The sequence below is a fragment of the Diaphorina citri genome, unplaced genomic scaffold (genome assembly GCF_000475195.1).
Source record: "Diaphorina citri unplaced genomic scaffold, Diaci psyllid genome assembly version 1.1 scaffold348, whole genome shotgun sequence".
Taxonomy (NCBI): domain Eukaryota; kingdom Metazoa; phylum Arthropoda; class Insecta; order Hemiptera; family Psyllidae; genus Diaphorina; species Diaphorina citri.
In genome coordinates, this window is record NW_007377783.1 from 29,920 (window position 1) to 56,902 (window position 26,983).

The window sequence follows — 26,983 nt, forward strand, 5'->3', positions numbered from 1 at the left end:
ATCGACTTGAAGCCATAACAGTTTACACCGAAGCCCATGCACTAAATGAACTGACGGCAGTAGTAAATAAAGAATTAAAACCTAAACAGCCTCGAGACCTATGAGAAGCAATGAACCAAGCAACAAACAATAACAGAAGAAATATTCAGGTCTGAAGAATTAAAAACCTGAATGTAAACCAGATAGTGAACACAATGGACAGAAAATATAAAAGACTTGAAAGTCAGACCGTGGAGGAGTGAGAATGGGAACCTAAACCTGTAGCTAAGAATTCCTGCTGGCAGCTCACACAACTGGATCTTGGAAGATTTTTAGATGGTAAAATAACCAAGAAATCTGTGTTGTTCAATTTTTACTCAATTTTCTCAATGTTCCTGAAATTTTACTCAATTTTCTACGTTTTAGGTACTCTAAGTAAGGTACAAATTTTGCTGATTTTTTTTAAAGTTCCTCGATTTTCACCTCAAATGTCTATTAATAAAATATTCAATAGTGTTCCACTCAATGTACACTTTCTTCTTTCTGTTGATTTGTAAACAAAATTGTACCAATAATTCCAATAAAGAGGTGCTCTATTAAAATGCTAGCAGTTGGCATAATGGAATAAGTGAATAACTTGTACTAAGCTGACAGTCTAAATAAAGCACTACTTAAGTTAGATATACGAGTACTTGTTAGGTACTCTAAGATACAAATTTTGCTGATTTTTTTTTTTTTTTAAAGTTCCTCGATTTTCACCTGAAATGTCTATTAATAAAGTATTCAATAGTGTTCACTTTCTTCTCTCTGTTGATTTGTAAACAAAATTGTACCAATAATGCCAATAAAGAGGTGCTCTATTAAAATGCTAGCGGTTGGCATAATGGAATAAGTGAATAACTTGTAGGTGCTAAGCTGACAGTCTAAATAAAGCACTACTTAAGTTAGATATACGAGTACTTGTTAAAGTCAGATACATAGGTATCTGTTGTTTCTGTTTCTCAGAAGTCAGATATTGACTTGAGAAAATAAGAGGTTTGAATTGAAAGTTGATAACTTTGTATCTGGGCCGTAGGCGTAGGTACATACTAAGTAGGTAGGTAAATCGTCATTTCCACTTAAAACACGTAGATGTTATTGATTAGGTACTTAATATTAGTTAGTACTTACCTAGTGGATTCCCTGAAGTAGAAGAAGAGACCTTAATACCATGTGTTCTTATAATATAAAGATTACCATGTGTTTCCATGGTAACCTAACCATACTTATTGACTTCACATGAGTTCCTATATTAAGCTAACTATTGACTAAAGTCACTGAACTGGTTTGTCTGGTTGAGGATTTGGTTGCCACTTCAGTACTCCAAAACCTCATCAAGTCCTCACCAGGATTTTCAATATTATAAAGTTCATGAAAACTGCCATATACTACAAGTTGCAGTCTAGATGTGAAATCCTTCTTAGTTTGACATGTCACTTATCAGACTTATCAATTATGCATACCTCGCTGGTCTTAGTTTGAAGTCCTTTAAGTATGGACCATCTCTCATTTTGAAGGCAGTAGGATGGGTATTCAAAAACACACACACAAATATTATGATCTCCTGATTCTCAGAATTTCAACATTTTCAACCTCGTGAATTCCAATATGAATTCCTCGTGTTTTTGGATAAAGGATACCAAAGTATACGGACGTACGTAGGTATCTATCTACCAAAAATCTAAAACATACTACAACAATAAAATATAGTATGTAGATTATGCAGTGACAACCAACATTTTATAATTGGAATACCTCGTAAAATTATTATTCTAATAGCTATATGAAGATACACAATATCTCTTAAGCCGGATTTGTAACATTTGAATAAAGTGCTCGGAGAGCAAATTAAAATGTCTGACAAGTTCCCTTCGAACACAATCCTTTAATGATTGGTTCTTGAATATTCCTAGAATTTGCCCATCCTCTCTCCTGGGTTCTTATATGAAAGTCCTTCTTCTTTTTCTCCTTTCGTCTCCTCTTTTTTTATCTTCCTCCTCTCCTTTCTTCTTCTCGTTTCCTTCTTCTCCAAACTTTTGACCATCGCAGTTACATCCTGTAAGTTGCAACTCATATCAAGATAAGTAAGAGTATTACTATTTGTGTTCTTCATTCTCCCTTTTTCCTCCTCCTCCTTCTACTGATCCTTTGTCATTATCCTTCGCCTTCTCCTTCTCTTCTTCTTTTACTCCTCTTTCTCTTCTTCTTCTTCTTCTTCTGCTCCTCCTCCTTCTACTGATCCTTTGTCATTATCCTTCGCCCCCTCCTTCTCTTCTTCTCCTCCTCCTTTACTCCTCTCTCTCTTCTTTCTCCTCCTCATCTTCCTTCCTCTCCTCCTCCTTCTACTAATCCACTAGGGTTAGTTATGTTTGTCTTGGCTAGGGTTGGTTATGTTTGTCTTGACTAGGGTTAGTTTAGTTGTGTTTTTTTTTTATTCTTCTTCATCTTGGGTTTGTTATGAATACTTGTCCAGGTTAGTTCTGTTATATAATTTTTTATTGTCTTGACTAGGTCAGTTTTGTTTTGATGTCAGATGGGACTTTCCTATGACCTGTTTGTGTGGTGACGGTGCTGTAATGATATTAGAGGAAACTCTAACTACCAAGGTCTTATCGTCTCGAAAGCGAATAGAGAAAGAAGACAGGATAGGAGAAAGCCAGCCGTTCCGAGAACGAACCTTAACTGTTTGAGATAAAATCCGTCAACGGACGGAAATCGAACCCGCGACCTAGCAGTTACAGGGCAGACGCGCTACCCTCCAAGCTAATTGGGCTGGAATTCGGGATTCTTAATCAGAGCAGTAAGCATCAATCCCAGCCTAGTTAGCTTAGTTGGTAGTGCGTCTGCCTTGTAAGCGCTAGGCCGCGGGTTCGATTCCCGCCCGGGGCGGATTTCATCATCACTCCTTCCTCAGTTCTTTCTCTCTCTTCTGTGTCCCTCTTTCCATCTCTCTTTTCTCTCTTTCCGTGTCTCTCTCTCTCTTTCTCTCTCCCTGTGTGAGTATGTCACTCCTTCCTCAGTTCTTTCTCTCTCTTCTGTGTCCCTCTTTCCATCTCTTTTTTCTCTCCTTCCGTCTCTCTCTCTCTCTCTCTCTCTCTCTCTCTCTCTCCCTGTGTGAGTATATCACTCCTTCCTCAGTTCTCTCCCTCTTGTGTCCCTCTTTCCATCTCTCTTTTCTCTCCTTCCGTCTCTCTCTCTCTCTCTCCCTGTGTGAGTATAACACTCCTTCCTCAGTTCTCTCCCTCTTGTGTCCCTCTTTCTGACTCTCTTTTCTCTCCTTCCTTCCCTCTCTCTCTCTTCTCCTCCTTCTTCTATCCCTCATTCTCCCTCTACTTTTTTCCTCGTTTTTTTTTCTCCCCCAGTCTTCATCTCAATAGCTGAATTGTGCACTCAGGTACAAAATAACAATATCGACTTGAAGCCATAACAGTTTACACCGAAGCCCATGCACTAAATGAACTGACGACTGACGGCAGTAGTAAATAAAGAATTAAAACCTAAACAGCCTCGAGACCTGTGAGAAGCAATGAACCAAGCAACAAACAATAACAGAAGAAATATTCAGGTCTGAAGAATTAAAAACCTGAATGTAAACCAGATAGTGATTTACTGAACATTGGAAAACAGTATTCCCCCGCTTTCACGATTGTTCTAATCTTCTTCTCGATGTGTTGAAGGGGGAAGGAGGAGGAAGACGAAAAGAATATGGAGGAAAAGGAAGAGGAGATGAAAAGCAGGAAGAGTTGTAGGAGGTTTCTGAACACTGGAAAACAGTATTCTCCCGCTTTCACGATTGTTCTAATCTTGTTCCCGATGTGTTGACGGGGGAAGGAAGAGGAAGACGAAAAGAATATGGAGGAAAAGGAAGAGGAGATGAAAAGCAGGAAGAGTTGTAGGAGAAGGAAAGTAAGAAGAGGAAGAGAAGAAAAAGTAGAAACAGAAGGCGGAGGAAGAGGAGAACAAGAGGAAGGAGAAGATCCTATAGTAGGAGCAAGAGAAGGATAAAATATTGAAAAGAGAAGAAGAAGAAGAAGAAGAAGTAGAAACAGAAGGCGGAGGAAGAGGAGAACAAGAGGAAGGAGAAGATCCTATAGTAGGAGCAAGAGAAGGATAAAATATTGAAAATAAGGAAGAAGGAGGAGCAGTAGAAAGAGAACCTCTAGGAAAAGAAGGACGAGGAGAAGGAGAAAATGAAGAAGAAGAAGAAGAAGAAGAAGAAGAAGAAGAAGAAGAAGAAGAAGAAGAAGAAGAAGAAGAAGAAGAAAATGAAGAAGAAGAAGCAGAAGAGGAAAAAGAAACAGAGGGGAAAGAAGAAAGAAACGAATCCATTACATGAAATGAAGAGAGTGTTACATAAAACCTAAAAGGACCCCCATCTATTAAAATTGTCTTCTGTGTACTTACATCTTACACCCCTGCCAGTAGGCTTATAAATTTCATTACACTAAGATAAAAAATAATGTAGCTGTGGAGGAAGAGAAGAAAATATTTAGTATTTACATCTTACACCCCTGCCAGTAGGCTTATAAATTTCATTACACTAAGATAAAAAATAATGTAGCTGTGGAGGAAGAGAAGAAAATAGAATAGAGGAAGAAAAAGAGGGAGGAGGAAGAAGAGGGACGAAGAATAATAAATAATAAATTTCATATTGAAATAAAAAGCCGGATAAGATTGGAGTGAAGAAGATGAAGGAGAAGGAGGAACAGGAGAAGAGACAGGAAAGCAAGATAAAATGTAATGGAAAAATTCTTCTTCTCTCCTCATCCTCTCTTCTTCTTCTCCTCCTCTTCTTCTCCTCCTCTCATTCTTCCTTTTCTTGTGTTTTTCCTTATTTTCCTGCTTATTTCTTATTCATGCCTATATTAAGAATAGAAAATGATGTTTCTATTTCTAACCAATCAACCAACGGATTACTTTCTGGTGTTCTCGTGTTGACCTAGCACCTAAATGAGAAGTAAGTATTGTGTGTCTTCTCGCCCATCTGATGAGAGGGGATACTACGGGATGGGTATGCTACGACACAGACCACAGGAGTCTGATGTAGCAGTTGTTTCATTGCTACGAAATAAAAACGGCGATGAAACACTAGATTGCTTTATCCGAGAGTTAAACTTAAACCGACTACATTTTTGGTTGGGTACCTAATTATTTATTGGTCTTACGACATATCGTTTACAAAAACCCGACCACCGATGTTCTTATGGATTGTCATAAGTCTTCCCACCAGGGACGAGCTTTATCCTAAGCTTCGTTCTCGGAACGGCTGGTTTTCTCCTATCCTGTCCTCCTACTCTCTTCGATTTCGGGACTTCCGTAGTTACCGTTACAGTTCCCTCTATCAGTGACATTTTGTTTCTCTAATATTCACTTCGGTTGGCACGGATAGCTTATAAGGCAAAGCTTTTACCCTTGACCAATCCAGTGAAACCAAAAGGTATATGATGAGTTCTCTACTCCACTTGATCCCAAAATCGAATCCCGGTCAGATCAAATTTCATAAATTAGTGGCACAATCCATTCAGCATCCATAATTCATAAGGCAAGGCACGCAATTTCTATTTCTCGCTGTTTCATCGACGCAGTTTCTCCGACGAATCGAAAGGGCATGTCCGCAAGACAGAAAGGTTGAAAAAAGAAAGTAAAAAAGTTGAATTTAGAACCTCCTCCTCCTTTACTCCTCTCTCTCTCTCTCTCTTCTTTCTCCTCCTCATCCTCCTTCCTCTCCTCCTCCTTCTACTAATCCTTTGTCATTATCCTTCACCCCCTCCTTCTCTTCTTTCTCCTCCTCATCCTCCTTCCTCTCCTCCTCCTTCTACTGATCCTTTGTCATTATCCTTCGCCCCCTTCTCTTTTACTCCTCTTCCTCCTTCTACTGATAATGTATCCTTCGCCCCCTCCTCTTCTTCTTTTCCTCCTTCTTTACTCCTCCTTCTCCTCCTCCTTATATTCATCTAATCTAATGGGAAAACTCTTAGCTATTTGCAGCGAGATATACACAGCGAGCATTTTCCATTATACTTTACATATGTTACTTCTGACTTGCTCGACATATGTTTCTATGTACAAAACTCGTTCATTGATAACACATTCCACTATAACTTTTCACCTGAACTTTGCATCGCGCTCTATCGACTTTCTATTTCCAATCGACGGATAACTTCTGACCCAAACCTTTACCCTAACCTGAACACACTATTATCACATCACGTGAGCTCACGTGACGTGATAGTAATGCAGCTCTCCTGAACGAAATTGCCTACAATATTAAAGGAAAACTTTAAACTACATCTTTCTGACTTCCCATGAGCTCACTCGACGCGATAGTAGTGTAGCTCTCCTGAACGAAATTGCCTACAATATTATGGGAAAACTTTTAACTACATCTTTCTGACTCCCCATGAGGTCACGTGAGCTCATGTGACGTGATAGTAGTGTGTTTCTATTATAGACCAGTTGATTTTGCCAGCAACGGACACGATGAAGGTTGAAAGACTCACCGTTTGATGAGTTCGATGCATTACGAGGGCAGAGTTGTGCAAAGTTTCCTTATTGCAATAAACAAGTTTTCATAAAGTCAACTCTCTGTGACATTTTTGCTTCTTGTTTTACACAATTCCTTCTTAATTTCACATGTTGTCTTATAACTTTCACATGACTTTTATTACTTGAGAATCGATTGTCTACCTATTTGAAGAAAAGTTGATATTTAATCCCTGTTGATTGATCCGTTCTTATAAACCGTTGATCCAAACTTGAAAAACATACCTGAAACAAGGGAAATGGAGAAACTACCATTAGAAAAATGGGACGTGGTTATTGGGAAAGCAATGGGTTATAATAAGAGGTTTGACAGAGGGAACTGTAACTGCTATGGTTTTATCGTCCAAAAGTTGATCTTGTCTATTTGAAGACCGATCATCAATACCTAATGTTTGTGCTAAGCGCCAAAAATATAAAATTTGAGTTAGGTACGGATTAACGTTCTTATGTACCAGTGAACATACTCTGTAAAACTCGCTAAGCTCCACAACGTTCCAAAAAAAAAAAAAAAAAAAAAAAAAAAAAAATAGTGGTATGTGCGGCGGTGGAACACTCATCTTTTTAAAGAATAAAAAAATAAGGTTGGAGGCCCTACAGGCAGAAGGAGGGCGAACTATGAAGTGCCTTTACAAGTGCTTCATTAGGAACACGCGTCCCCCTAGCCCCATTCAAAAGCGGGGGGGGGAATAAGGAGGAGAAATAAGAGGAGGGGAGGGGAGGAGTAAAGGGAGAATAAGATAGGAGGGGAATGAGCTAGGAGAGGCATTAGAAATTACTAAGATAGGGTGAAGATGGGGAAGAAATGAAATAGGGAGGGAGGGAGACATAGTAGAGCAGGAGGGAATATGAAAGCGAAAGCTTTCTCTTTATCTCTCTCTTCTCCTTGAGCCAGCCTAGTTAGCTTGGTTGGTAGTGCGTCTGCCTTGTAAGTGCTAGGCCGCGGGTTCGATTCCCGCCCGGGGCGGATTTTATCCTGATGGGATAATGTTCGTTCTCGGAACGGCTGGCTACCCTGGCTTCCTTCTCTCTTCGATTTCGGGACGATAAGACCATAGCAGTTACAGTTCCCTCTGTCAAACCTCTTTAAAATGGTTCGATTCCCGCCCGGGGCGGATTTTATCCTGATGGGATAATGTTCGTTCTCGGAACGGCTGGCTTTCTCCTATCCCTCTCTTCCTTCTCTCTTCGATTTCGGGACGATAAGACCATAGCAGTTACAGTTCCCTCTGTTAAACCTCTTTAAAAAAGCTTCCTTCTCTCTTCGATTTCGGGACGATAAGACCATAGCAGTTACAGTTCCCTCTGTCAAACCTCTTTAACCTGGCTTCCTTCTCTCTTCGATTTCGGGACGATAAGACCATAGCAGTTACAGTTCCCTCTGTCAAACCTCTTCAAACAAAATAACAATTAGTCAGGTTAAAATTAAAATTAGTTACTTTTAAATTACCTAGCTACCAACCTACATAGTTCTTAGTTCCTAAAATAACAATCAGGTAACAAGAAAAGTAATAGGAGGTAACAAGAAAAGTTGGGGGATAGGTAGGGGAGCTAGGTTCGCTATATTTTTGGTTTCCAAGGAAATTCCCAGGGTTAGTGTTAGTGCTAATTTAAGGCTAGAATTCCCCTTGCTAAAGAAATAGCAAAGGTTGAGTGCGAAGGGCATCCGCTCGTAAAATTTGTAGCCAAAAACCAAATGTCAGCCCAAAGCAATCACCCTAGTTAGGACTGATTGAAAGGCTGAAGAAAAACGCCGACCCCGTCTGTATACAGGAAAAGGCGAAGAAAAAGAAGAAGGAGTGCTTATTTTTACTGATAAATTGGAACTAAAAAGTCTCTTTATGCAGGCCACTTACGCCCACACCGTCTGACAGACCTGCGTCTTTCTAAGACTACATATTATGGTTTGGACAGTTTCATATCTGAATTCTTTTATCCAAATTGAATATGTGCTATCTATCCTACGTCACTGAACTGCATGCCATCGATAGAACACAATAACACGACAAACTGTAAACAGGAATTTCACATATGGTTTGGACAGTTTCATATCTGAATTCTTTTATCCGAATTGAATATGTGCTATCTATCCTACGTCACTGAACTGCATGCCATCGATAGAACACAATAACACGACAAACTGTAAACAGGAATTTCTACAGTGCAAATCTCTGCAAGTGTAAACTGTACTTCTCCAGACTGTAATATTAAATGTAAAGATTTCTTACACGTTCTCTAGCAGAAAGGAAAGTTTTTTTTTCTATGGAAACTGTGCCACGATTTTTTCTTCTATTTCATTGAAAGCAAAAAGAAGAAGAATCTCGCGAAGAAGAAAAAGGAGGACTGGAGGTGAAGAAGAAGAAAAAGAAAGGGAAGTAAAAGGAGAAGAAGACAACGATAAAGAAGAAAGGGGAGGAAAAAAAAGGAGAATCAGGAAGAGGAAGTAGAAGACGTCGACGACGAAGAAAAAGGAGGAGGAAGAGAAGAAAGGTAAGTAAAACAGGGATAAGAAGAGGAAGTAGAAGACGTCGACGACGAAGAAAAAGGAGGAGGAAGAGAAGAAAGGTAAGTAAAACAGGGATAAGGAGACGACGAAAAAGGATAAAAAGAAGAAGAGAAGGCGAAGGCGAAGAAGAAATACCAGATACCAGGAAAACAACAACGTAAACCCACCTACACAAGTAGGTACACAGCAAAAGAACACATCAAAACCAATTCCCCACTCGAATTCCCCAACAGCAACAAAATGTTTAAATACGATAAGAGAACAAAATGGTAATGCAATTTTCCAAAAAGAACTTAGGTACCGACTACTGTTAAGCAATATGGTAAAAGGAAAAAAAAAAAAAGAACTTAAGAAAAGAAGGAGAAGAAAAAAAATGTTAAAAAAGAATTTGTGTCCAGAGACATTACAACCACTTTAGGAGACGACAGAAAAAACGGAATAGGAAGAGGAAGAAGAGGAAGAAGAAGAAGAAGAAGAAGAAGAAGAAGAAGAAGAAGAAGAAGAAGAAGAAGAAAAAAAAAAACAAATAAAATAGACCACTGACGGAATTCGGTCGCAGGGGTAAGAGCAGGAGGAGAAGGGAGGTCGAGGTGAAGATGAAAGAGAAGGAGGAGGAGAAGAAAAGGAATAGAGGTGCAGAGACAGAAAGGAGGGAAATAGAGATAATAAAGGAAGGTTTAAAGAAATTTACTACAAAGCTACGTGAAGATGAAGAACTTGTATACAAAATTGCATTTTTTTTTCTCCTCCTTCACTCCTCTCTCTCCTCCTCCTCCTCTTCTCCTTCCTCCTACAAAACACCTGCTTCGTCTTCTCCTTCTTTCTCCTTTTCGTCTAAATTATTACTTAATTTCCACTAATGGTTTTTTTTTCTTCTTTATCATGTTTCTTTCTTTCATCTTGTACTTCTTTCCTTTCCGTGTCCTCTCCTACTCCTTCTACTCTGCCCACCTCCTTTCCTTCTTTCTTTTCCATCTCTTCTTCTACCCTTCCGACCTCTTCTCCTACTCTTCCTCTTCCTCGTCTTTCATCTCCTTGTGTTTCTTTTCTAGTAAATTGATTCCCGAGCAGTTTTGTATTTCGGACGCAGCATGTTGTGCACGTTTCGCCTTAATCTCTCCGGTATGGTGTCTGAGGGTGGTAAGTTAGATTCATTGTCTTGGCTAGGGTTAGTTATGTTTTCCTTGGCTAGGGTTAGTTATGTTTGTCTCGACTAGGGTTAGTTATGTTTGTCTTGGCTAGGGTTAGTTATGTTTGTCTTGGCTAGGGTTGGTTATGTTTGTCTTGGCTAGGGTTGGTTATGTTTTCCTTGGCTAGGGTTAGTTATGTTTGTCTTGGCTAGGGTTAGTTATGTTTGTCTTGGCTAGGGTTGGTTATGTTTGTCTTAGCTAGGGTTAGTTATGTTTGTCTTGACTAGGGTTAGTTTAGTTATGTTGTTGTTGTTTGTTTGTTTGTTTTTTTCTTCTTCTTCTTCTTCTTCTTCTTCTTTCTTGGGTTAGTTATATTTGTCCAGGTTAGTTCTGTTATATAATATTTGGTTGTCTTGACTAGGTCAGTTTTGTTTTGATGTCAGATGGGACTTTCCTATGACCTCATATTTGTGTGGTGACGGTGGTGTAATACTAACGATAGAGGGAACTGTAACTACTAACTACTAAGGTCTTATCTTCTCGAAAGCGAATAGAGAAGGAAGACAGGATTGGAGAAAGCCAGCCGTTCCGAGAACGAACCTTAACTGTTTGGGATAAAATCCGCCAACGGACGGAAATCGAACCCGCGACCTAGCAGTTACAGGGCAGACGCGCTGATGCCCTCCAAGCTAAGTAGGCTGGAATTCGGGATTCTTAATCAGAGCAGTAAGCATCAATCTAACTAAAAGAGCATTTACTTAGCCCTGTGGTGTAGTGGTCAAGGCGCTCGCCTGGTAAACAGGAGGGCGTGGGTTCAATCCCAGCCGAGGTATGAAATTTTATCCTCATATAATTTGAGAATTTGACCACAATAATAGTAGTAGCTTACTGCTGGAGTAAAGGGACTTTTCAGTCCTATGCGAGCAGTATAAATAAGCACTACCTACTATTATTATTATTATTATTATTATTATTATGCTTGTGTAAAATATGATGTACTATACGAGTAGGTACATACCTACCTATATTACCTATTTACATAAAAATCCTATGTAAATTCCTTAAATTTAATAATCTTGTTTTCAATAACATTCTGGCACATGTTTTCAATAACACATTCCACTATAACTTTCAACGTGAACTTTGCATCGCGCTCTATCGACTTTCTATTTCCATCGACGGATAACTTCTAACCCAAACCTTTACCCTAACCTGAACCCTTGAGGTAGAAACACACTATTATCACGTCACGTGAGCTCACGTGACGTGATAGTAGTGCAGCTGTCCTGAACGAAATTGCCTACAATATTATGCGAAAACTTTGAACTACATCTTTCTGACTCCCCTTGACCTCTTAAAAAATCATTAGACCCGTCTCACATTGGAAAAGTAGACATCTGCAAAACCAAACTTATGTAAATGATAAACTCTTTTTTTTTTAAGAGGTTTGACAGAGGGAACTGTAACTGCTATGGTCTTATCGTTCCGAAATCGAAGAGAGAAGGAAGACAGGATAGGAGAAAGCCACAGCCGTTCCGAGGACGAACATTATCCCATCAGGATAAAATCCGCCCCGGGCGGGAATCGAACCCGCGGTCTAGCGCTTAGAAGGCAGACGCACTACCAACTAAGCTAACTAGGCTGGCTCAATAGGTTAGGTTATGGCTGAATAGCAGAAACCAGAAACTGTTCGAGGCAATATTTTAGTTCTTTGTTTTGCAAGTTCTTGTTTTCTGTACATGCTTAGAAGGCAGACGCACTACCAACTAAGCTAACTAGGCTGGCTCAATGGGTTAGGTTATGGCTGAATAGCAGAAACCAGAAACTGTTCGAGGCAATATTTTAGTTCTTTGTTTTGCAAGTTCTTGTTTTCTGCACAATAAATCCCCAATTCTGAATAAATACTTTGTAAGCAAAAAATTAGTACGGTCAAAACTGTCTAAGTGGGACCTGTCTAAATGGAAAACCTGGATGAACGGGGGAAAATAAACCTGAAAAAGTGGGGAAAAATTGCCGATCCCTTGTATTTTGTCTTTTATTCTCACTTCACGGTCTTATATCACGAAGGAACTTTCATTTTACTGTCTGTCCTAAGCATGACTGCTTGTCACAAATGTCGTTCCTCGATTAATCTATTTAAGCTAAAGTTTACCTAAAATTTACGACTTGCCGTCGACTCGAACCACCAACCTCCGAATCTGAATTGCACTGCGCCAATCACTACACCATTACAAGCACTACACCATTACAATCACTACACCACTACAATCACTGCACCACTGACGTTGGCATTATGTTTTTATCAGCGTAACAAATACTCACGTACCTCTGCAATTTCAACATCTTATCAGCTGTTTAAAATTCCTACTCCGAATAATAATCAGGCTTTGATTCGCACAATCAGCCTTTGATTAGCATAATCAGGGTTTGTTTAGCACTTAACAATGTTAAGATAACAAAACGTTAAAATGGAGAACAAAATTTGAGCCATGGCGCCAGCCTTGTTTGGGCTTTTAAGGCTTAGAAGGAAGAGCGTCAGCCGCGGGATCGATTCTCGCCGGGGGCGAACTTAAATCACGACGGAACTTTCATTTTACTGTCTGTCCTAAGCATGACTGCTTGTCACAAATGTCGTTCCTCGATTAATCTATTGAAGCTAAAGTTTACGCCTTGTCGTCGACTCGAACCACCAACCTCCGAATCTGAATTGCACTGCACCAATCACTACACCATTACAAGCACTACACCATTACAAGCACTACACCATTACAAGCACTGCACCACTACAATCATTGCACCACTGACGTTGGCATTATGTTTTTATCAGCGTAACAAATACTCACGTACCTACCTCTGCAATTTCAACATCTTATCAGCTGTTTAAAATTCCTACTCTGAATAATAATCAGCCTTTGATTCGCACAATCAGCCTTTGATTAGCATAATCAGGGTTTGCCAATGAGGCTGACAACAACTATAGTGATATTACTGATAGTCTCAAGTAGATATGTAGCAGAATCTGCAGTGCTGGATATGAAAATTCCTTAAATTTGAATTGAAAATATGCGTATGTGTAAAATCCTAAAGAATAGTGATAGTCTCATGTAGATATGTAGCAGAATCTGCAGTGCTGGATATGAAAATTCCTTAAATTTGAATTGAAAATATGCGTATTGTGAAATTCTTGTCTGAACCTGAACTGAACGTGTGTATTATGTGTTTCAAAAGCTATCTGCGAAAACAGCGCTTTTCTGCGAAGGACAAAACCAGGCTACTCCACTGACTTAACGGATGAAAAATGTATATCCTGATGTTATTAATGGGTTTCTTGTGAACTGTCTTATACTAAAGGTTAAAATAAAAGTTCAAAAAAAGAACAAGAAAACTCAACAAAACACAAATAAACTGAGAAGGTTGACACCATCGGAAAATAAACAAACATCGGAGATATTTGTCTGAACCTGAACTGAACGTAGTATTATGTGTTTCAAAAGCTATCTGCGGAAACAGCGCTTTTCTACGAAGGACAAAACCAGGCTACTCCACTGACTTAACGGATGAAAAATGTATCCTTTTCTTCACTCAACTTGACTCGGATGAAAAACTTTCCTCGCAAAAGGAAATCCAAAGCCCCTGATAATCCACTTATGGCGCCCAGGAACATGCTTGGATTTCCAGATTGGAAGCACATCAAAGAGAATTTTTTCAAGCAAGGTTTTCTTGAACTTCTCTTGAAACAAGCTTATCACTTCCTTTCCAGATTTCCCAAATCACATCAGTCTTGCTTCTACCAGAACTGTCGTATTATCACTTCCTTTCCAGATTTCCCAAATCACATCAGTCTTGCTTCTATACCAGAACTGTCGTACACAAAAAGCCCCACATTGAGGCTTAGGTGTAGGGCTGTAAGGGCAAACAGCCCTAAAAGCGATGGGTTAAGCTTATACTTACGAATCTACCAGAACTTTGTTTGCATGATATTGAGGCGTAGGTGTAGGGCTGTAAGGGCAAACAGCCCTAAAAGCGATGGGTTAAGCTTATACTTACGAATCTACCAGAACTTTGTTTGCATGATAGCTGTAGCAGCCCGTTTACACTGCACGAAACGAATTTTTCTTCGTCTAGATTTTTACTTTCTATTACTTCAGTATAGCGAGCTATACTAGTAATGCGGACTTCAAAAATAATGCATTTTTTTTTCCATACTTTATATGATTCCTGATTACACGGCGGGGAGTATTTTAAGATAGAAAATTTTCGACCAAGAATTGAAAAAAGTTCAATTTTTGGACACTTTTAAACTAGTGGTTCTGTGAACTGTATGAAAATATGCGTATATGTGAAATTCTAAAGAATTGCTTATGGTTTTTCTTTTGTCCTGATGTTATTAATGGGTTTCTTGTGAACTGTCTCATACTAAAGGTTAAAATAAAAGTTCAAAAAAAGAACAAGAAAACTCAACAAAACACAAATAAACTGATAAGGTTGAAACCATCGGAAAATAAACAAACATCTGAGATATTTGTCTGAACCTGAACTGAACGTATGTATTACGTGTTTCAAAAGCTATCTGCGAAAACAGCGCTTTTCTGCGAAGGACAAAACCAGGCTACTCCACTGACTTAACGGATGAAAAATGTATCCTTTTCTTCACTCAACTTGGCTCGGATGAAAAACTTTCCTCGCAAATAGCACACAGCTACTCGTTAATAAACACAAAATTTAATTAACAAGGGAAATACCATGTGAAAGTCCTTCCCTTGACGTTCCCTCCCCTTCTCTCTCTCTCTCCCTATGCGAGTATGTCACTCCTTCCTCAGTTCTTTCTCTCTCTTCTGTGTCCCTCTTTCCATCTCTCTTTTCTCTCTTTCCGTGTCTCTCTCTCTCTTTCTCGTCTTTTAAAATTTATATTTTAAAAATTAAAAGTTAATAAAAAAGGAAAGAAAAGTTAAAAGGACAATACAACAAGGTAATGGTGAAATTAATGATAGACAAAGTGATTGTGGAAAGGGAAGAGAGAGAAAGGTGAAGAAGAGGAGGAAGAAGAAGAAGAGGAAGAAGAAACTTACCTCTGATTCAATAAGAAAAGAAATCTATGCGTTACATAATTCACAATGCACAATTTGCTTTGACACAGGTACAAAGTGAAATTATTTTAATCGTCATAAATTCATAATACATATTAATTTTATGTCCTGTTTGTGATAGAAAGAATCCTGTTTGCTTATTTTATTCAATGCTAATATTCAAAAAATACAATTAACATTATTTATTTAACTATTACTTATTTATTAAACTTCTTTAACTATAACTTTCAACGTGAACTTTGCATCGCGCTCTATCGACTTTCTATTTCCATCGACGGATAACTTCTAACCCAAACCTTTACCCTAACCTGAACCCTTGAGATATTATAACTTTTAAACTGAACTTTGCATCGCGCTCTATCGACTTTCTATTTCCATCGACGGATAACTTCTAACCCAAACCTTTACCCTAACCTGAACCCTTGAGGTAGAAACACACTATTATCACGTCACGTGAGCTCACGTGACGTGATAGTAGTGCAGCTGTCCTGAACGAAATTGCCTACAATATTATGGGAAAACTTTGAACTACATCTTTCTGACTCCCCATGAGCTCACGTGAGCTCACTTGACGTGATAGTATTGTGTTTCTATTATAGACCAGTTGATTTTGCCAGCAACGGACACGATGCAGGTTGAAAGACTCACCGTTTGACGAGTTCGATGCAAATTTAATCCCTGCTGATTGATCCGTTCATATAAACCGTTGATCCAAACTTGAAAAACATACCTGAAACAAGGGAAATAGAGAAACTACCATTAGAAAAATGGGACGTGGGTACCTATTGGGAAATCAATGGGTTATAATAAGAGGTTTTACAGAGGGAACTGTAACTGCTATGGTGTTATCGTCCCGAAATCGAAGAGAGAAGGAAGACAGGATATTAGGAGAAAGCCAGCCGTTCCGAGAGCGAACATTATCCCATCAGGATAAAATCCGCCCCGGGCGGGAATCGAACCCGCGGCCTAGCGCTTAGAAGGCAGACGCACTACCAACTAGGCTGGCTCAATGGGTTAGGTTATGGCTGAATTGCAGAAACCAGAAACTGTTCGAGGCTATATTTTAGTTCTTTGTTTTGCAAGTTATTGTTTTCTGTACAATCCCCAATAATTCTGAACTTTGAACTCAGAACCTGAACCCCAAAAGAAAAACTTTGTAAAAAAAAAAAAAAAAAAAAAAAAAAAGGGGTGAATACTTTCCTTATCCCATAGGAAGGAAAGTAGCGTTTACAAGGCAGACGCACTACCAACTAAGCTAACTAGGCTGGTGACAATTGAGAATTAGTAGTAAAGGACTCACAAAAGTTGTTTTTTACTTTCCTTATCCTATAGGAAGGAAAGTAATGTAATCGAGTCAAATTTTCGATGGTCAGATTTTAGTGCCAAAACACGTTTTGAGGTCCCTAGAGCCTAAATCCAAAGTTTCAGCCACTGTCCTTCTGTCTGTCTGTGAACAAAATATCTCGTAAACGGTAAGAGCATGCAGCTGGCAAATGTGACAAGGATGCAACATGAAACTTTTGGTTAAGATCTGTGCAACACTTGGCGACATTTCGGTCGCTTTTTGGCGATTTTTGGTGTAATTCAATAATATCTCGGGAACGGTATGAGCTAGAGACTTGAAATTTGGTATGTAGTCCACAAATGTAACAAGGATGCAACACAAAACTTTTGGTTAGGATGGGTGCTGCAGTTAGCGGCATTTCGGACGCTTTTTGGCGGTTTTCAGCTATACTGACCAAACGGTTAGAGATATTGTGAAATTTACAATAGATTAACACTCAAGTAAGCATCACTCAATAGGATAAGGAAAAAAAAAGTCGTGTGATGTTCACACCAGATTTTTAACAACAATAATAATAAAATTAAATAAATAGAGGTTCGGTGCTCCTCTAAGGCCCCTAAAGAGAGGGCAATAACAAAAGCTTTCTATTCTAGTGTAAGTACTACACATACTCTCATAATACAATGGGAACTTTTTTTTAGCACACAGCTACTCGTTAATAAACACAAAATTTAATTAACAAGGGAAATACCATGTGAGAGTCCTTCCCTTGACGTTCCCTCCCCTTCTCTCTCTCTCTCTCTCTCTCTCCCAGTGTGAGTATGTCACTCCTTCCTCAGTTCTCTCTCTCTCTCTCTCTCTCTCTCTCCCAGTGTGAGTATGTCACTCCTTCCTCAGTTCTTTCTCTCTCTTCTGTGTCCCTCTTTCCATCTATCTTTTCTCTCCTTCCGTCTCTCTCTCTCTCTTTCTCTCTCCCTGTGTGAGTATATCACTCCTTCCTCAGTTCTTTCTCTCTCTTCTGTGTCTCTCTTTCCATCTCTCTTTTCTCTCCTTCCGTCTCTCTCTCTCTCTTTCTCTCTCCCTGTGTGAGTATATCACTCCTTCCTCAGTTCTCTCCCTCTTGTGTCCCTCTTTCTGACTCTCTTTTCTCTCCCTCCTTCCCTCTCTCTCTCTCTCTCTCTTCTCCTCCTTCTTCTATCCCTCATTCTCCCTCTACTTTTTTCCTTGTTTTTTCTCTCCCTCAGTCTTCATCTCAATTTTCCCTCCCTCCCTCTGTTTTCATTTCTATTTTTCTGCATGTCATGACAGACAGGCCAGGGGAAAAGTGCCCAAACAGGGACCCCTTTTTGAAATTAATAGTAAAGTCAGGACTGATGTTTTTTTTTCTTTTTTTTTAAGTTTCATAGAGGGAACTGTAACTGCGAAGGTCTTATCGTCCCGAAAGCGAAGAGAGAAGCAGGATAGAAAAAAAGCCAGCCGTTCCGAGAACGAACCTTATCCGTTCAGGATAAAATTCGCCCCGGGTGGGAATTGAACCCGCGACCCAGCGCTTGCAAGGCAGACGCGCTACCTTGTTCCATCATCCGCCAGTGTGGACTCCGTCATGGATTATCTGAACAGAGGGGTTTGTTGTGAAAATTCCCGAATGAAGTCATTCGGTGAAACTCGCCATTTTAACTCTCGTGAATTCTGCTGCGTTCGACAGTAGATACTTTTAACGTTTTCCATATCAATTATGTATGTGCTTCCCCACCCTTTCCCTCCATATTCCTTCTCCTCCTCCCTCTATCTGCCCCCCTTCCTTTTACGTCATTTTGTTTAGACAGCGAAATGGATTGGGGGGAGAGAGAGGGCAGGATAGTATCTGATTTGTGTTTTCTATTTACAAAATTGAAATATTACTCTGGCTGCAAAGCTGAGAGGGGGAATTGGCAGATGGGAGGAATTGGCTGAGGGGTTAGAGGAAGCAGGGATTTAATACGACCTCAGGAGGGAGGTAACGCTACCTCCTTTACTTCTTCCTCCTCTTTTTCCTTCTTCTTCTTCCCTCCTTCTTATAGTGTGAGCGTGTTCCAGCAATCCCCCTTCCTTTTACGTCATTTTGTTTAGACAGCGAAATGGATTGGGGGGAGAGAGAGAGGGCAGGGTATTATCTGATTTGTGATGTTTTCTATTTACAAAATTGAAATTGAAATATTACTCTGGCTGCAAAGCTGAGAGGGGGAATTGGCAGATGGGAGGAATTGGCTGAGGGGTTAGAGTTAGAGGAAGCAGGGATATAATACGACCTCAGGAGTGAGGTAACGCTACCTCCTTTACTTCTTCCTCCTCTTTTTCCTTCTTCTTCTTCCCTCCTTCTTATAGTGTGAGCGTGTTCCAGCAATCCAGTCAATGTCGATCGACACCGATTGACCGTATTATCTCTGGTTTTAGACACTGCTTATAGCCTAAAACAGAAGTTATCAAAGAACCTGCAGAAATGAAAAATCGGAAGCACAAAACCTCGTCTGGGGATGTTCGATTGACCGTATTACCTCTGGTATTAGACACTGCTTATAGCCTAAAACAGAAGTTATCAAAGAACCTCCAGAAATGAAAAATCGGAAGCACAAAACCTCGTCTGGGGATGTTTAACAAGTTCACAAACCCTCGCGAGCTTGTCAATTCGAAAGCAGTATCAAGGTAGAAGAGGTTGCAAGGTTACAAAGCTTGGCATGTTATCCCAGAAATGAAAAATCGGAAGCACAAAATCTCGTCTGGAGATGTTTATCAAGTTTACAAACCCTCGCGAGCTTGTCAATTCGAAAGCAGTATCAAGGTAGAAGAGGTTGCAAGGATACAAAGCTTGCTGGCATGTTATCACGTCACAAAGTTACAACAATATTCCTCCATCTTGAATCCTGATATGTAAACATAAATACACATCTGGCATGTTATCACGTCACAAAGTTACAACAATATTCCTCCATCTTGAATCCTGATATGTAAACATAAATACACATTACACATGCATCACTAGACAATCTAGTAAATATTAAAATTGCTTTCTGAATAGCTAGGGGAAGACTGATATGTAAACATAAATACACATTACACATGCATCACTAGACAATCTAGTAAATATTAAAATTGCTTTCTGAATAGCTAGGGGAAGGGAGTGCAATGGGGGACACACTAAGAAAATGGGGAACCGGGGGATAATATTACGGTGTGAGGTCACGTGAGCTCATGTGACGTGATAGTGTGTTTCTATTATAGACCAGTTGATTTTGCCAGCAACGGACACGATGAAGGTTGAAAGACTCACCGTTTGATGAGTTCGATGCAATATTACGGTACGAGGGCAGAGTTGTGCAAAATTTCCTTATTGCAATAAACAAGTTTTCATAACGTCAACTCTCTGTGACATTTTTGCTTCTTGTTTTACACAATTTCTTCTTAATTTCACATATTGTCTTATAACTTTCACATGACTTTTATTACTTGAGAATCGATTGTCTATACCTATTTGAAGAAAAGTTGATCTTGTCTATTTGAAGACCGATCATCAATAATGTGCTAAGCGCCAAAAATATAAAATTTGAGTTAGGTACGGATTCACGTTCTATGTACCAGTGAACATACTCTGTAAAACTCGCTAAGCTCCACAACGTTCCAAAAAAATTAAAAAAATCCCGAAAGATGGTGGTAGTGGTATGTGCCCGTGGTAAACCAGGAAGAAAAACCTCATTATTTCAGTTTGAACTTTTTGGCACTTAGCACATTATTGATGAGCGGTCTTCATTTTGAAATCGGCTTTTTTGCTGGCATTTGAATCAGGTCCTCATCAGTTGCTTCATGAGGCTGTGTATCCTAATAAATACACTATTACGTCTATTACACTGTCCTGCTGTTAATAGGATAACTTGAGTGATCCATCGGCCATTGTCGGCTTTTTTGCTGGCATTTGAATCAGGTCCTCATCAGTTGCTTCTTGATCCTGAGGCTGTGTATCCTAATAAATACACTATTACACTGTCCTGCTGTTAATAGGATAACTTGAGTGATCCATCGGCCATTGGGAACTGGCACATCCCAAAGACGTAATACCCTGATCCATCGGCCATTGGGAACTAGCACATCCCAAGGACGTAATACCCCCAGCAGGGTTACATACAAAACTGTCCAGTCCATTTTCATTGTCTTCCTTCAACATAAGGAATCAATCCCTGACCCACACTAACAACACTATTAAAAATAATAATAATAATAATAATAACAGGTACATAAAAAACCTATAAAGTATGTAGAAAGCATCAGTTCTGCATTATCTAGGTCAGGTTACAGCTTTCAGGATCCAGCAAACTTCCATGGCACTATCGTAATCGTAACAGCTATTTTGAAACTCTAAATCAAAACGTAACAAAAGAAAACGAGGAAAGATCACAAGAAAGAAGAGACAATAGGAAAAAATCCGAGGAAATAAATTCTCATAATTTCGAGAAAGAATAAATAAGAGAAAAAAAATGCACGAGATAAAATATGAGTTAATCTACATGGCGAGGAAGAAGAGCAAAAGAAAATGGATGATAATATGAAAGAAGATATAATGTGTATTCTTGTATACCAAGATAGGTTAAGTAGAGAGACAATGAGGGGAACAAAAACAAAGAAGAAGGAGTTGGAGGAAGAAGTAATTGAAGAAGTAGAGGAAGAGGAGGAGGAAATCATGAAAAAATATAGGTGAAATGAAGATGGAATGCAGGAAGAAAGCAGAAGAAATAATAATGTAGCATTCTGCACCGAGAATACCAATGAGGCTGACAACAACTATAGTGATATTACTGATAGTCTCAAGTAGATATGTAGCAGAATCTGCAGTGCTGGATATGAAAATCCCTAAATTTGAATTGAAAATATGCGTATATGTGAAATTCTAAAGAATTGCTTATGGTTTTTCTTTTGTCCTGATGTTATTAATGGGTTTCTTGTGAATTGTCTTATAATAAAGGTTAAAATAAAAGTTCAAAAAAAAGAACAAGAAAACTCAACAAAACACAAATAAACTGAGAAGGTTGAAACCATCGGAAAATAAACAAACATCTGAGATATCTGTCTGAACCTGAACTGAACGTATGTATTACGTGTTTCAAAAGCTATCTGCGAAAACAGCGCTTTTCTGCGAAGGACAAAACCAGGCTACTCCACTGACTTAACGGATGAAAAATGTATCCTTTTCTTCACTCAACTTGGCTCGGATGAAAAACTTTCCTCGCAAAAGGAAATCCAAAGCCCCTGATAATCCACTTATGGCGCCCAGGAACATGCTTGGATTTCCAGATTGGAAGCACATCAAAGAGAATTTTTTCAAGCAAGGTTTTCTTGAACTTCTCTTGAAACAAGCTTATCACTTCCTTTCCAGATTTCCCAAATCACATCACATCAGTCTTGCTTCTACCAGAACTGTCGTATTGAGGCTTAGGTGTAGGGCTGTAAGGGCAAACAGCCCTAAAAGCGATGGGTTAGGCTTATACTTACGAATCTACCAGAACTTTGTTTGAATGATAGCTGTAGCAGCCCGTTTACACTGCACGAAACGAATTTTTCTTCGTCTGGATTTTTACTTTCTATTACTACAGTATAGCGAGCTATACTAGTAATGCGGACTTCCAAAAATAATGCATTTTTTTTTCATACTTTATAGTTTATATGATTCCTGATTACACGGCGGGGAGTATTTTGAGATAGAAAATTTTCGACCAAGAATAAAAAAAGTTCAATTTTTGGACACTTTTAAACTAGTGGTTCTGTGAACTGTAGACCTCACTCAGATTCTTCTACCTAAGCTGAGACTTTGCCTAAATGGGTGACCCTAAGTAATACACATGATGTGTACATCAAAACAGAAATAAAAGTATCTACACGTCTTATGTAGGTACCTATCTGGTGGTGGTCCCGTACAAAGGACGGGTCAACCACTAGTCTAGAAATAAATAAGTGTGTTTGTGTTCACATTGCTAATTTTGTTTCCTTTTCAATGGTGCAATCAGGTTTTCATTATCTTTATTAGTTCAGAAGATATAAGCGTTTTAAGAGGACAAAGTACGAAAAATTTCGAAAAACAGAAAATCCTGAATAACTCCGCTCCTGTTGAAAATTTTACCCGACCAAATGGGTTTTCCTGCTAACCCTTTAGGTCCTGCATCAACAGTCGTTCGCGGGACACCGTACATACATTCACACTTGGTAAATAAACATAGTCCACATTTTCCATAATCGCAAAAATACCAAAATTTTACCCGACCAAATAGGTTTTCCTGCTAGCCCTTTAGGTCCTGCATCAACAGTCGTTCGCGGGACACCGTACATACATTCACACTTGGTAAATAAACATAGTCCACATTTTCCATAATACAAATGAAAATAAGTATATTTTTTTTATAGAAGACTGACTAGTCAAATGTACATCCCCTGTTTTAGACGAAGTACACGTTTATCTTATAAAAATATCAATTTAGGGTGCGTTTATCAATGGTTGTGTACAATAAAAGTCCAACGATTGATATTGGCACCCTTAAGTTTATTTTATTATTTACATTTGTTTGTTTACACACTAAACGTAATTTACACAGATATATTAAAAATAATAATAATATTTTTATACCTAGACGTATTTTTATTTTTTACAAAAAGGTTTAGGTAGATATGTAGGTACATACAATTTTAAGATATGCCTATAATTACAATAAAATCAACATAAAATTTGTAGAAAAGAATAAACCAAGAATAGATTATAGTATCAATTTACCTAGATACTTATAGATATAGTGCCCGGCCATACACTATCAGGTTGACCTGACAGGCTCTGCCTGATAAGGAAGAAGAAAAAGCATCACTAAGGGCTTCAGTGACGGGGTCTATACCGTCCATTCGAAGACGATCTACCCATACCCATCTCACACAGCCTGGGTGGAACCGTCCGGGAAAAGCCAGCATCATATGTCATTGTCCAGATAGTCACCTATTTGGCTACCTGGGTAGGTACTAACCACGTGCAACGTTACTTAACTCAAGTGATCCATCGGGAGCCGGTTTACATAATCACCATTCGAAATCCCCACATGTACCTCGTCTCTTCCTTCACCTTTTCCCATGTACAGGTCGGCGTTTTTCGTCAGCCTCTCAGTCAGCCCTGGTGATTGGTTTGGGCTGACATTTGGTTTTGGCTACAAGAATTTTACGAGTTCATTCCTTTCGCGCACTCAATCTTTCCTATTTATTTACCAAAGGGAAATTTCAGGCTGGTATCCTCCCTTAACGTCCCCCAGCCAGACAAAGCTGGCCTACTCCCTGTTTAACATTTCCCAGCCAGACGAAGCTGGTCTACTCCCTGTTTAACGTCTCCCAGCCAGACTAAGCTGGTCTACTCCCTTAACGTCCCCCAGCCAGACTAAGCTGGTCTACTCCCTGTTTAACGTCCCCCAGCCAGGTACCCAAGGAATGATAATCTGCCTACTAAATCAATGCAACTCATTGATGAGATGAGATTTTCCACTGATGTGTGCAAAACCAGCCAGACAAAGCTGGCCTACTCCCTGTTTAACGTCTCTCAGCCAGACGAAGCTGGTCTACTCTCTGTTTAACGACTCTCAGCCAGACTAAGCTGGTCTACTCCCTTAACGTCCCCCAGCCAGCCAGGTACCCAAGGAATGATAATCTGCCTACTAAATCAATCGAGATCTTCATCTTAGCTCTAATCTGAAAATCAAATAAAAAATGTATTATTATAGGCAGGTACGTATAGCCTTTTTTACTTTCCTTATCCTATAGGAAGGAAAGTAATGTAATCGGGTCAAATTTTCGATGGTCAGATTTTAGTGCAAAAACACGTTTTGAGGTCCCTAGAGCCTAAATCCAAAGTTTCAGCCATTGGTCCGTGTGTGTGTCTGTCTGTAAACAAAATATCTCGAGAACGCTAGAGAATTGAAATTTGGTATGTATCTTTCAAATGTGACAAGGATGCGACACGAAACGTTTGGTTAAAATAGTTGCTGCGGTTGGTGGTATTTTGACCGCTTTTTGGCGGGTTTCAGCTATACTGACTAAACGGTTAGAGATATTGTGAATGTTACAAGAGAACACCCAAATAAGGATCATTCAATAGGATAAGGAAAGTCGTGTGATGTTCACACCAGATTTTTTTTTTTTTTTAATTAACCTAAATAACTATAGCAATTTTAATACAAATCAAATCAAAACATGAATTGGTAAAGCAGAGAGCTTCTTCACAAAGTTTTTTTTTATATACAAAACTTACACTTTTTTATACAATATATATATAAAAAAAAACAACTTTTGTGAGTCCTTTACTACTAATTCCCATATGTCATCAAAATCTACTAATATTATAAACTATTATTTGGAATTAGGGAATCCAATCCCGGGATTATTGGGATTTTCGGGATTGATTGATAATTTTCTTGAAATTAAACTGGAGGAATATACAGGCAAAACACTCGACTTGATATTAATAAACATGAACTCATAAACACAATAAACAGGCAACTAACACTTGACTTCATATTCAAGTAAACATCATAGGAATTGGCGCAGATCCCACCGCCGCGCCGCAGACCCGGGGCAATTAACGGATCTTAAAAGATCTGCCTGAAATTGGGAGCGTCCATTGACCAAGAGGGCCTCTGAAGGAGTATGTACATAACGTCGGTGATCATTGGTAACTAAATAGAAAAGAATAGAATAGAATAGAATATGCCTTGTTTATCTTGCTCGGATAGGACGGAAAAGTCCCTTTACTTCAGCAGTCTAAACAAGATCTTACATATTTCATTAGGTTCGCCGGGTTTAAATGGTAGAGATTACCCTAGGCGGTCTAGGTGAAATATGAAACGAAGGTGAAACAAAGTCTTTCCTCACCTGTTCAAATTGAGTTATTGAGTGGTATTTTAGGAACTAAAGTTAACAACTTAACAGTTTTCGTACAAAACGTGTAAAATACCACCCACTCGGACCCACACCACAAACCTGTCAATTAGATTTGACATTCCCTTCACTAATGATGATGACGATGGTGTCGATATGTTTGTCTACATTAGTAGCTATACCTATAACTATAATGGAGGTGGCGATGTATTGTATCTTTCAAATGTGACAAGGATGCGACACGAAACGTTTGGTTAAAATAGTTGCTGCGGTTGGTGGTATTTTGACCGCTTTTTGGCGGGTTTCGACCGTTTTTTGGCGGTTTTCAGCTATACTGACTAAACGGTTAGAGATATTGTGAATGTTACAACAGAACACCCAAATAAGGATCATTCAATAGGATAAGGAAAGTCGTGTGATGTTCACACCAGATTTTTTTTTTATATTAACCTAAATAACTAAAGCAATTTTAATACAAATCAAATCAAGACATGAATTGGTAAAGCAGAGAGCTTCTTCACAAAGTTTTTTTTTATATACAAAACTTACACTTTTTTACCTATACAACATAAAAAAAAAACAACTTTTGTGAGTCCTTTACTAATAATTCTCATAAATATGTCATCAAAATCTACCTACTAATAGGTATTATAAACTATTATTTGGAATTAGGGAATCCAATCCCGGGATTATTGGGATTTTCGGGATTGATTGATAATTTTCTTGAAATTTAAGGGTAAATATTGGTTATTTTTCACATTAAAAATTGAACATATTTTACGCATTCCAAAACAACAATATTATTTGGACTGTCAGCTTAGAACAAGTTGTTCCAGTATACCAACAGTTTAATAGAGTACCTCTTTATTGAAATATAATTTTATGTACCTACCTACATATTACAAAAATAATTATAGAATAACAACATACTTAAAAATATAAAAAAATATGAAAGTAATAAAAAAAAGTAACAAGCTGGAATACTTTTGTACCTACCTAATTTGTTTAATATTCAGTTTATTATCATTCTTGATTTGATTTTTTGATTTTACTTTCATGTAATTAATTAGCCCGTTCTCCCTTTATTCCCAATATAATGTTTAAGTCACCCATCCATTTATTGGACTTTCTCGGCGTAGCTTAACATAGGTGACGCTATAACCGGTCTTAAATGATCGACTGAAGTGTTACCTAAAACTTTCTTGCTTTGAGTTCATAGGTCGTCGCGACAAATTTCGAGATCAGAGCTCATTTGTGTGAGAAAATGTGAAAAAAATCCCCCAAAAACCAGTTTTTTTGGTTTTTTGGCTTTATGGTTTTCTGGACAAAATTTGCACCACCATTTTCGTGTTCCTGGTAAAAAGACCTTTAATTTGATATATAGGTCGACCAGGTTTGGATAACTCCTTCTATGGGGACAGACCGACAGACCGACAGACAGACGACACCGAAGCGAATACAATAGCCCGTCCCTTATACCTTTTTTTATTACTAT

General features: G+C 38.8%; 2 protein-coding genes across 2 annotated transcripts in view; both read right to left on the reverse strand.

Annotated features, from left to right (window-relative positions):
- The window catches only part of LOC103507877 (leucine-rich repeat-containing protein 26-like), a gene marked incomplete at its 3' end in the record, with an annotated part of 43,339 nt that extends 27,319 nt beyond the window's left edge, over positions 1–16,020 (reverse strand). Inside the window, exon 1 of the mRNA XM_017443515.1 lies at positions 15,930–16,020. The remainder of the gene's footprint in view (positions 1–15,929) is intronic.
- Positions 16,021–22,947: 6,927 nt separating this feature from the next.
- Positions 22,948–26,983, reverse strand: part of LOC103507871 — a 17,940-nt gene continuing 13,904 nt past the window's right edge. Inside the window, exon 2 of the mRNA XM_008472387.3 lies at positions 22,948–23,650. Coding sequence (XP_008470609.1) covers positions 23,647–23,650 — 4 coding nt within the window. The 3' untranslated portion in view covers positions 22,948–23,646. The remainder of the gene's footprint in view (positions 23,651–26,983) is intronic.